The sequence below is a fragment of the Ovis aries genome, chromosome 1, assembly GCF_016772045.2.
Source record: "Ovis aries strain OAR_USU_Benz2616 breed Rambouillet chromosome 1, ARS-UI_Ramb_v3.0, whole genome shotgun sequence".
Classification (NCBI taxonomy): domain Eukaryota; kingdom Metazoa; phylum Chordata; class Mammalia; order Artiodactyla; family Bovidae; genus Ovis; species Ovis aries.
This window is the reverse complement of record NC_056054.1, coordinates 184,826,924-184,838,030: the sequence shown is the minus strand read 5'-3', so window position 1 is coordinate 184,838,030 and position 11,107 is coordinate 184,826,924. Positions and strand designations below refer to the sequence as shown.

At 39.6% G+C, this 11,107-nt stretch overlaps 1 protein-coding gene across 1 annotated transcript; it reads right to left on the bottom strand.

Annotated features, from left to right (window-relative positions):
* Positions 1–734: 734 nt before the first annotated feature.
* On the bottom strand, positions 735–10,887 carry TEX55 (testis expressed 55). The gene is made up of 4 exons (XM_042243716.1): positions 9,775–10,887; positions 8,905–9,051; positions 2,860–2,922; positions 735–746 (listed from the first exon to the last, which is right to left on the bottom strand). Exons 1-4 carry the CDS (start codon positions 10,885–10,887, stop codon positions 735–737), a joined length of 1,335 nt encoding a protein of 444 aa, XP_042099650.1.
* Positions 10,888–11,107: the final 220 nt, after the last annotated feature.

Below are 11,107 nucleotides of genomic sequence, written 5' to 3'. Positions count from 1 at the left end.
CAGACTATAAAGGGAACTGCCCTAATATTATTAGTAGCATTTATAAAGCACAATAAACACCATAATTAACGGTTAAATAAGAATTTTTTTTTAAAAGATTGAGTGCCAGCAAGGTAAACCACTGTAGCTACTTCTATTCAACATCAATTCTGTATCAGTGTTCTGTATCAGTCAGGATTCCAACAGGAAACAGTACTTTCAAAACAGAAAATTTCAAAGAGGTTTATTCAAAAAAGGTAACTGTTTTTAAAGAAGTAGGCATTAGGTAGTCACAGGAGATAATGCAATAATCCAAGGCTAGGAAACACTGAACTTTGAGACTGAAAACCAAGAGGAGGGAACATTACTGTAATTCAGGAGAAAAGAGCTGTATAAAGTAAGATGCTTTAAGAGAACCACTGACTTCCAGAAAACTCAGGACAGATAGATCATGGAGAAAAGGACAGGGGAATAAATCTGATCTCATCCTCTTTCCTCCTTGCCATCTTTCTCCAGGGTTTCCACTGGCTTAACCCACTGTGAATCAAAAGGAATGAGAGCCTATTGATCTAGTCCATGCAGATTATCTTCTTTGCAGGGTAAAGAAGAGATGAAGGCAGATCTGAGGGGGTTATAAGACAAGCAATAAGACAGACAGAAAGAAAAGGATAGGGATTGGAAAGGTTAAATATGATATGATTGTATATGCTGGAATACCCTAAATATCTACAAGTGCTTGATTAGAAATATTGAGTTTAACAAGGTTGCTGCAAATAAGATCAAGAAAAATTAGTTACACATCTATATGTCAGAAATTAGAACCTGAAGTTTTAAAGGTTTCTATTTATAATAGTATTAAAATTATAAAATACCTATGAATAAATCCATCAAAAGATATGTAATATCTTTATGCAAATAATAATGATACTGGAAGAAATTAAAGACCTAGATAAATGGAGAGGATATAAAGCTTATTGTTTCAAGCTGGTATTCAATACTTCTCCCCAAATTGATCAACAGAGCCAAAGCAATCTCCCCACAAAATCCCCTCAGTGTGTGCTAGTGTGTGTGTGTGTGTGTGTGTGTGTGTGTGTAACTTGACAAATAATTCTAAATGCTGAAAAGGAAATGCACACACCTAAGAACAACCAAGATACTTTAAAAGAAGAGTAAGATGTGAGGACCTGTTCTGGTAGATATTAAGACTTACTATGGGGCATTCTAACTAAGAGATTCTTGTCGTGGAGCAAGGGTCAACAAATATACTACAGGAGTCAAATAAAAAAAACAGTGTGGAAAGTACTGTCTTTTCCTATAAGGTGCTTGGTCAATTGGATGTCTGCTCGAAAGAAAATAAGGCTTGACCTCACCTCACATCCTACACAAAATCAATTCCAAACCGATTCGATATAAATGTAAAAAGCAAAACAAAACAAAACCTATAAAAAGGATAGGTTTGTATTATCTTCTACAAGATAATACAGGGACTAAGGTAAGGAGCTTGGGTTAAGGAGACACTTTTAATATAAGACACCAGAAGTAATAAGATAAATTTGAATATATAAAAATTAAAAATTCCTGTTCATCAAAAGATATCTTTAAGAGATAAAATACAAAGGCAAAGAGTCGAAGAAGATACATGTAACAAACACATCAACAAAGAGTTCATAACCAGAATATATAGAAAACTGTTACAAATGATTTAAAAAGACAATAGAAAAGAAATATTTCCAAATGTCCAATAAACAAATGAAAAAGACTGCAACTGCTTTAGTACTCAGGAGAAATAAGTTGAACCTGGAATGATTTGCTACTGTTCATCCATTAAAAAGGCTAATGCTGAAAAGATTGGTAATGTTGTTGGGTGTAAGTGGTAAGGATGTAAGACAAATAAAACTCTAATACACACTGCTAGTGGGAGTGTAAATTGGTGAAATTTCCATGGAAGATCATTTGATGTAATCTACTAGAGCTGAGCTACATATACTTTAGAATCCAGCATTCTCTCTTGTGGGTATGTATCCAAGGGAAATGTGTATTTATGTGTACCAAGAGACATGCGCATGAAAGTTCCTAGGAAAAAGTTTTGTAATAGGTTATCCTGAAGGTCCATATCTATCACAGAATGAATAACTTGTGGCATTTCAAGTGATGAGTGCTATATAGCAATGAAAATAAATGAACTACAGCCACACACAATAGCATGGATTAATTTCACAGACACAGTTTTGAGTAAAAGAATGAACAAATGAATCTCTACTACATGATTCCCTTTATAAAAGTTTAAAAGGTTGACAAGTCTACACAGATACAAGGAACAAACTAGTGGTTACCAATGTAGGGGCAGGGGGCAAATGACTGGGTGTAAGACAGGCTCAAGCATGTATTGTACAACATGGGGAATATAGACAATACTTTGTAGTAACTGTAAATGGAAAGTAAGCTTTAAAAATTGCATAAAAATTTAAAACTAAAAATATTTTTAAGTCTAAAAAATAAAGCAGTTTGGTTTTAGAAGTCATGTTCTTAACCACTAAATAAAATAAAATAAAAAATTCAAAAATCTGACAAGTCTAAACAAAAGTGTTTTATGATTCATGTTTCATGGCAAAATTAAAAAGAAAAGTGAGAATGTCATTACCATAAAAGTCAGAATAATAGTCCCTTTGTAGGAAGTGATAACCTTGAGGAAACCGAAGGGGATTTCTCAGATGCTGACAATGTTTAGTTTTTTGTCTTTTTTTTCAAACCTGAATGGTGATTACAGATATGCTTACTTCATGATCATTGACTGAGTTGCACATGTCTTGTACGCTTGTTTGTGTGCTATATTTTATAACAAAAAGAATAACAAGGTTGTTTTTTTCTCCCATTCCATACCTGGCACAGCATAAAATTCAGGGGATCCTCTGGCTTTTCATAGACTAAGTTTTCAGTGATCTGCTGAGAGAGAGAAAGATATTACATTATGATTTTGAACTAAACTTATGTGGTCAGATTTGAAACAGCTCAACTGGAATTCCATCACCTCCACTAGCTTTGTTCATAGTGATGCTTTCTAAGGCCCACTTGACTTCACATTCCAAGATGTCTGGCTCTAGATTAGTGATCACATCATCATGATTATCTGGGTCGTGAAGATCTTTTTTGTACAGTTCTTCCATGTATTCTTGCCACCTCTTCTTAATATCTTCTGCTTCTGTTAGGTCCATACCATTTCTGTCCTTTATTGAGCCCATCTTTGCATGAAATGTTCCCTTGGTATCTCTAATTTTCTTGAAGAGATCTCTAGTCTTTCCCATTCTATTGTTTTCCTCTATTTCTTTGCATTGATAGCTGAAGAAGGCTTTCTTATCTCTTCTTGCTATTCTTTGGAACTCTGCATTCAGATGCTTATATCTTTCCTTTTCTCCTTTGCTTTTCACCTCTCTTCTTTTCACAGCTATTTGTAAGGCCTCCCCAGACAGCCATTTTGCTTTTTTGCATTTCTTTTCCATGGGGATGGTCTTGATCCCTGTCTCCTGTACAATGTCACGAACCTCATTCCATAGTTCATCAGGCACTCTATCTATCAGATCTAGACCCTGAAATCTATTCCTCACTTCCACTGTATAATCATAAGGGATTTGATTTAAGTCATACCTGAATGGCCTAGCGGTTTTCCCTACTTTCTTCAATTAAGTCTGAATTTGGTAATAAGGAGTTCATGATCCAAGACACAGTCAGCTCCTGGTCTTGTTTTTGTTGACTGTATAGAGCTTCTCCATCTTTGGCTGCAAAGAATATAATCAATCTGATTTTGGTGTTGACCATCTGGTGATGTCCATGTGTAGAGTCTTCTCTTATGATGTTGGAAGAGGGTGTTTGCTATGACCAGTGCATTTTCTTGACAAAACTCCATTAGTCTTTGCCCTGCTTCATTCCGCATTCCAAGGCCAAATTTGCCTGTTACTCCAGGTATTTCTTGACTTCCTACTTTTGCATTCCAGTCCCTATAATGAAAAAGACATCTTTTTTGGGTGTTAGTTCTAAAAGATCTTGTAGGTCTTCATAAAACTGTTCAACTTCAGTTTCTTCAGCATTACTGGTTGGGGCATAGACTTGGATAATTGTAATATTGAATGGTTTGCCTTGGAGACGAACAGAGATCATTCTGTCATTTTTGAGATTGCATCCAAGTACTGCATTTCAGACTCTTTTGCTGATCATGATGGCTACTCCATTTCTTCTGAGGGATTCCTGCCCACAGTAGTAGATGTAACGGTCATCTGAGTTAAATTCACTCATTCCAGTCCATTTTAGTTCGCTGATTCCTAGAATGTCGATGTTCACCCTTGCCATCTCGTTTGACCACTTCCAATTTGCCTTGAGTTATGGACCTGACATTCCAGGTTCCTATGCAATATTGCTCTTTACAGCCCCGGATCTTGCTTCTATCACCAGTCATATCCACAACTGGGTATTGTTTCTTTCTGGAGTTATTTCTCCACTGATCTCCAGTAGCATATTGGGCACCTAATGACCTGGGGAGTTCCTCTTTTGGTATCCTATCATTTTGCCTTTTCATACTGTTCATGGGGAGAAATATCAATATCCTCAGATATGCAGATGACACCAGCCTTATGGCAGAAAGTGAAGAGGAGCTAAAAGCCTCTTGATGAAAGTGAAAGAGGAGAGTGAAAAAGTTGGCTTAAAGCTCAACATTCAGAAAACGAAGATCATGGCATCTGGTCCCATCACTTCATGGGAAATAGTGGAAACAATGTCAGACTTTATTTTTGGGGGCTCCAAAATCACTGCAGATGGTGACTGCAGCCATGAAATTAAAAGACGCTTAGTCCTTGGAAGAAAAGTTATGACCAACCTAGATAGCATATTCAAAAGCAGAGACGTTACTTTGCCGACTAAGGTCCATCTAGTCAAGGCTATGGTTTTTCCAGTGGTAATGTATAGATGTGAGAGTTGGACTGTGAAGAAGGCTGAATGCCAAAGAATTGATGCGTTTGAACTGTGGTGTTGGAGAAGACTCTTGAGAGTCCCTTGGACTGCAAGGAGATCCAACCAGTCCATTCTGAAGGAGATCAACCCTGGGATTTCTTTGGAAGGAATGATGTTAAAGCTGAAGCTCCAGTACTTGGGACACCTCATGCGAAGAGTTGACTCATTGGAAAAGACTCTGATGCTGGGAGGGATTGGGGGTAGGAAGAGTAGGGGACGACAGAGGATGAGATGGCTGGATGGCATCACTGACTCGATGGACGTGAGTCTGAGTGAACTCCGGGAGTTGGTGATGGACAGGGAGGCCTGGCATGCTGCGATTCATGGGGTCGCAAAGAGTTGAACACGACTGAGTGACTGAACTGAACTGAACTATGTGGTCAGATTATACTTCCTTACTACTGATAAGTTTAGGTAAATTAAGGTAAATTGTGGATGAATAAAGATTTAGTAATAAATAGCAGTGGGTATTTTTCTAGTTTCTAAGATCAAAGAGGTAGTGAGAAGGTTTGGAGGAAGTTTTTATTTTGAGAATTGTGATTTTGCTAGACTGAGGAATCAATAAATAATTTACTTCAAAGAACAGTGAAACTTTTTCAAGTAAAAATTTTAAAACACTATGATTTTTACATAGAAACTTCCTAAGGCATTTGATTCTAAAAGGTTAAAATGATGTTCTGTGTTTGTAATAATAAATGAGAAAGCATATCAAAGATTTCAGAGACTCACTTTCATACGTTTTGTTGCTGTTAAATAACAAAAATTATTAATAAAGTAAACAGAATTCTCATTTGCAGGGAATAACAATAGGGCAGATTTCTAGTATAAAGTATTCTGATCTGTTTAATGCATGCATACTCATTAATCATTTCACATATATTTCTACTGAACACATTTCTAACTAGTTTTTTTTATAACAGTGTTCAATGCATAAGCACTGTTTTTTTCTTGACAGATGAAGAAAATTGCTTACAGAATGATTAAAATTCTACTTTCTAGGGCTTCTGTCCTTCGGTTTAACAATTAGTAGTTCTTTGTTAAAGCCAGAAAGCCCAGAAGTTAGCATTCTCCCACAAAAGGACATTTTAAAGAAAGATGGGGCATAGAACAATGTTAATAAAGGAAATATCACTTATCCTTGTTATATGAGGACACTGAGATTCACAGAAATTAGGTAATCTCCTCCAAATTACAAAGATGAGAAGGAGCAAATTTAGCTTGGAGACTCAGGCTAATAGATTATACAATTTGTGCACTTTCCTCTACATCCTACTTCTTTAAACTTAAATTCTTCCAGCTTAAATGTTTTCATTTGAGGTGGGCCATTCTAACCTGGGCTTCCCTGGTGGCTCAAATGGTAAAGAATCCACTTGCAGTGTGAGAGACCTGGGTTCAATTCCTGGGTTGGGAAGATCCCCTGGAGGAGGGCATGGCAACTCACTCCAGTATTCTTGCTTGGAGAATCCCACAGACAGAGCAGCCTGGTAGGCTACAGTCAATGGGGTCGCAAAGAATCGGACATGACTGAACGACTAAGCATGCATTCTTACAACTTTGTAATCATACGATGAAAAGTTACTTCACGTATGTATGTTATTATATATGTGTATATGCCTTGTTGGGTAATAATATTAACATTAAAATACACATGCAAGGAAAACAGAAACAAAAGCAATCCACAAAACAACAAAACTTTTAAATGTGATAATATATAATTCTATATTGGTCAAGGAATGTCATACTTTAAGGAAGGTTCCAGCTCCATATCCTGAGGTCAGTAAGATTTGTAATTTCAAGAATTAAAAGTGATTTTTCTGACAGTTGATATAATTTTAATCATAATAGTGTATCAGTGGATTATTTATTGACTCTAAGTAATTCTAGATCTTCATTCAGATAGTTGTCATTAGGCATCAACAGATAGGTAAAAGGAGAACTATAGCTTCATTTAATTTTTAAAAATTAATTTATTTTAATTGGAGGCTAATTACTTTACAGTAGTGTGGTGGTTTCTGCCATACATTGACATGAATCAGCCACGGGTGTACATGTGTCCCCCGGACCTGAACCCCCCTCCCACCTCCCTCCCCATCCCATCCCTCTGGGTTGTCCCAGTGCACTGGCTTTTGAGTGCCCTGTTTCATACAGATGAAACAGTTCAAATAGAGGAACCTGGTCATCTATTTCACATATGGTGATATACATGTTTCAATGCTATTCTCTCAAATCATCCCACCCTCACCTTCTCCCAGAGTCCAAAAAGTCTTTATATCTGTGTCTCTTTTGCTGTCTTGTATATAGTGTCGTTGTTACCATCTTTCTAAATTCCATATATACGTGTTAATATACTATATTGGTGTTTTTCTTTCTGATTTACTTCACTCTGTATAATAGGCTCCAGTTTGATCCACCTCATTAGAACTGATTCAAATGCATTCTTTTTAATGGCTGAGTAATATTCCATTGTGTATATGTACCATAGCTTTCTTATCCATTCGTCTGCCAATGGACATCTAGGTTGTTTCCATGTCCTAGCTGTTGTAAAGGAGAAGGCAATGGCACCCCACTCCAGTACTCTTGCCTGGAAAATCCCATGGATGGAGGAGTCTGGTGGGCTGCAGTCCGTGGGGTCGCTAGAGTTGGACACGATGGAGCGACTTCACTTTCACTTTTCACTTTCATGCACTGGAGATGGAAATGGCAACCCACTTCAGTGTTTTTGCCTGGAGAATCCCAGGGACAGGGGAGCCTGGTGGGTTGCTGTCTATGGGGTCACACAGAGTTGGACATGACTGAAGCGACTTAGCAGCAGCAGCAGCTATTGTAAACAGTGCTGCGATGAACATTGGGGTACATGTATGTCTTTCAATTCTGGTTTCCTCAGTGTGTATGCCCAGCAGTGGGATTTCTGGGTCATATGGCAGTTCTATTTCCAGTTTTTTAAGGAATTTCCACACTGTTCTCCATAGTGGCTGTATTAGTTTGCATTCCCACCAAAAGTGTAAGAGAGTTCCCTTTTCTCCACACCCTCTCCAGCATTTATTTTTTGTAGACTTTTTGACAGCAGCCATTCTGACTGGCGTGAGATGGTACCTCATTGTGGTTTTGATTTGTATTTCTCTGATAATGAGTGATGTTGAGCATCTTTTCATGTGTTTGTTAGCCATCTGTATGTCTTCTTTGGAGAAATGTCTGTTTAGTTCTTTGGCCCATTTTTTTATTGGGTCATTTATTTTTCTGGTATTGAGCTGCATGAGCAGCTTGTATATTTTTGAGATTATTTCTTGGTCAGTTGTAGAAGCAACTTCTAATTACTTCATTTTTATGTGGTTTCTTGAGACTTTCCTGGTGGTCCGGTGGTTAAGACTTCGCCTTCCAATGCAGAGGGGTATGGGTTGGATCCCTGGTGAGGGAGCTAAGATCCCACATGCCTTGTGGCCAAAAAAACCAAAAAATAAATAATAAGAAGTAATATTGTAACAAATTCAATAAAGAATTTAAAAATGCTCCACATTAAAAAAAATATGTGGTTTCTTAGATGGCCACAAGTTGGTCATCTTTCGAAAGTATTCTATTCCTGCCTGGGAACTCTTTTTCTCGCCTTTTTAATTGCCAATATTTTGTCCCTCCTTCCTCAGTCCAGCTCAAACTTTAACCCTTGACCAATTTTATTCCCCTAGCAACAAACCTATCAAATCTCTAATTCCTCTAAAGGGCTTCATATTATGGTAAGAATCATTCATTTGGTGTTTATCATTTACTATCTTAGATTAATACTCTTAATGCATTTACTGACTGACACTAAGATTATATCCTTTTTATAGCAAACACCTTTTCTTGTACCTTTTAAGAGCCAGGTCAGTGTTTGTCTTTTATATTATAATTACTTTAAAACTCACATTTTTAAAAAGAGATTGAGAGGTTTACCTGGAATATTTGCAGAATGTGGTGTTTCTCCATGTATCGAAGTGAAACTTGATAAGGATCTTCATATACTATAGGAGGGAATCGCCTCTTAAAAGGTTGACTGTATGCGTCAGAAACCCTTCTTTCCTGGTATGATGAAAAATCGTCCTAAAATGGAAATATCCCCGAAGAAAGTCTTTAATGAATAGAAAATTCCCTGGAAGTTTTGTTGCTACTGTTGATGTTATCAGTGGAATTCGGTATTGACGGGATCTGAACTCTAGAAACTAAAGACCTTATGAGAGACCTGGCTGATCCTCCCGGCAATGTAATGTACCTCAGGTCTTGAGAGAGGCCTTAGACATTGCCAGTCTACTTTTCCCTTCACAGAGACACCCAACGGACTCCAAATTCCTTTCCTTTGGCAGAAGCTCAGAGAGGGAAATGAGTTAGTTTCCCAGGGTTAGCAGCAGAACCAGGACTTGAAACCCAGGATTCCTGCATCCTGGTTCATTGATCCTGCCTGAATGGTCTACTTAGGGTAGCTGAGAAGGCAACCCATCTCGTTATCTCCCACCCTACTACTGCCTTCCTGAATCCTCTCCCAGAACCCTGGCTTGATCTCCAACCTCCCAAAGTGAAAGTGAAAGTGAAGTCGCTCAGTCGTGTCCTACTCTTGGCGACCCCATGGACTGTAGCCCACCAGGCTCCTCCATCCATGGGGTTCTCCAGGCAAGAATACTGGAGTGGGTTGCCATTTCCTTCTCCAGGGGATCTTCCCGACCCAGGAATTGAACCCACATCTCCTGCATTGCAGGCAGACGCTTTAACCTCTGAGCCGCCAGGGAAGCCCAGCCTCCCAGGTGGGTATCAAATATCCTTTTAACCTACAGGCTCGACTTCCATGGGCTGAGGTTTTTCTCGACTGATGATATAGTCCAGTTTAGATGAAATGGAGGGAAACTTTTCAGAGTAGGCCTGTTCTTTTGTTTGGAAAGTACTGTTATCAAATGGCATGAAGACTCGCAGGTCAGCTTCACTTTCAGTGTCACTTTCAATGGAAGTCTTAGATACGCTGGCATCTGTCTGGCTAGGCTCAAATTTGCAGGGTTGCACTTTGAAGTCATCCTCTTCTTCCTCCTTGCTATAGCCAAGCTGTCTGAATAATTCGTCATTAGACTGTTCTCTGTAGTCAAAGAGGTTGTCTTCTGTGTAATCATCCTCTTCGTCCAGTAAGCCATCAGTCTGGTCAGATTTGCCACCAGCCTTGTCAGCATCAGTCTCAGGGTGTTCAGCTGGCTTAGTAGCCTGGTCATGCACTTTGAGGTGAACCTTTGCAGCTCTTCTGTGGTCCGCTTGGTCAGAAGGTCTCTGATCAATTCGTTCATAAGTTTTTTTCTCAATCAGGCCGGACAATCTACTTTCGATCTGTTGAGCAGTTCTTTGGTCGGCTGGTCGGGGCATTCTGTGATCACTCTGCCCATGGGCTCTTTGTAAAGATGTCACAGATGGCTTTTGGTCAAACTGTTCAGAAGCTATTCTCTCAGCTAGGCTGGACGTTCTCCGTTCAGTGTGCTCATAAGGACCTTGTTCAGGCAGAGCAGACATCTGGTTGTCAGTCTGTTCAGACCTGACACCATCAGCTTGGCTAGATGCCTTGCTGTCCATCTCTTCTGACATCCTCTGATTAGCCTGACCGGATGTTCTACCACTGGCAAAATTAGCATGGTCAGATGCTCTGAGGTCAGCCTGATCAGATGTTCTTTCTCCCATGTGTTCATCTACTTTGTGGTCAGCTCGATTAACTATGTTGGGTTCAGCCAGGCCAGACACCATTTGGGCAGTCTGGTCAGCTGCTCTGTCGTCAGTCCGGTCATCTGCCTCCACTTCATACTGGTTCTGCCCGCTGTCTTCCTGGCCATCTGTCTGGCTGTCATCTGGGGGCTTGGCTGGTCTCTGGATTTCCGAGGATTCGGTGGGAGCCTCTTCTGGAGGCTCTTCCATTTTCTGCCTGGTACCCGACTGGTCTAGATTGCCAGACTCTGTGGGTGGGGCCGGACCTGGGTCGTCTAGGCAACCATCAGAGCGTTGGCGAGTGATAACAATGCCCATGGGCTTTATTCCGGGCCTCCGCGCTGGTTCTTCCAGGCATGCTGGCGAATGCTAGTGAGTGTCGGGCAGTGAGCGGGACTTCCTGCGGCTGCCTGGGGACCAGCTGCCTCTG

What these genes read in the sequence shown, in the direction of transcription:
- TEX55 (XM_042243716.1), bottom strand. Translation starts at nt 10,887, where the DNA reads ATGGAAGAGCCTCCAGAAGAGGCTCCCACCGAATCCTCGGAAATCCAG. An exon ending in AGCCCATGGAAGTCGAGCCT is followed by an intron (nt 9,052 to 9,774) that starts GTAGGTTAAAAG and finishes TTTCCATTTTAG; the next exon opens with GACGATTTTTCATCATACCA. An exon ending in ACATTCTGCAAATATTCCAG is followed by an intron (nt 2,923 to 8,904) that starts GTAAACCTCTCA and finishes TCTCTCTCTCAG; the next exon opens with CAGATCACTGAAAACTTAGT.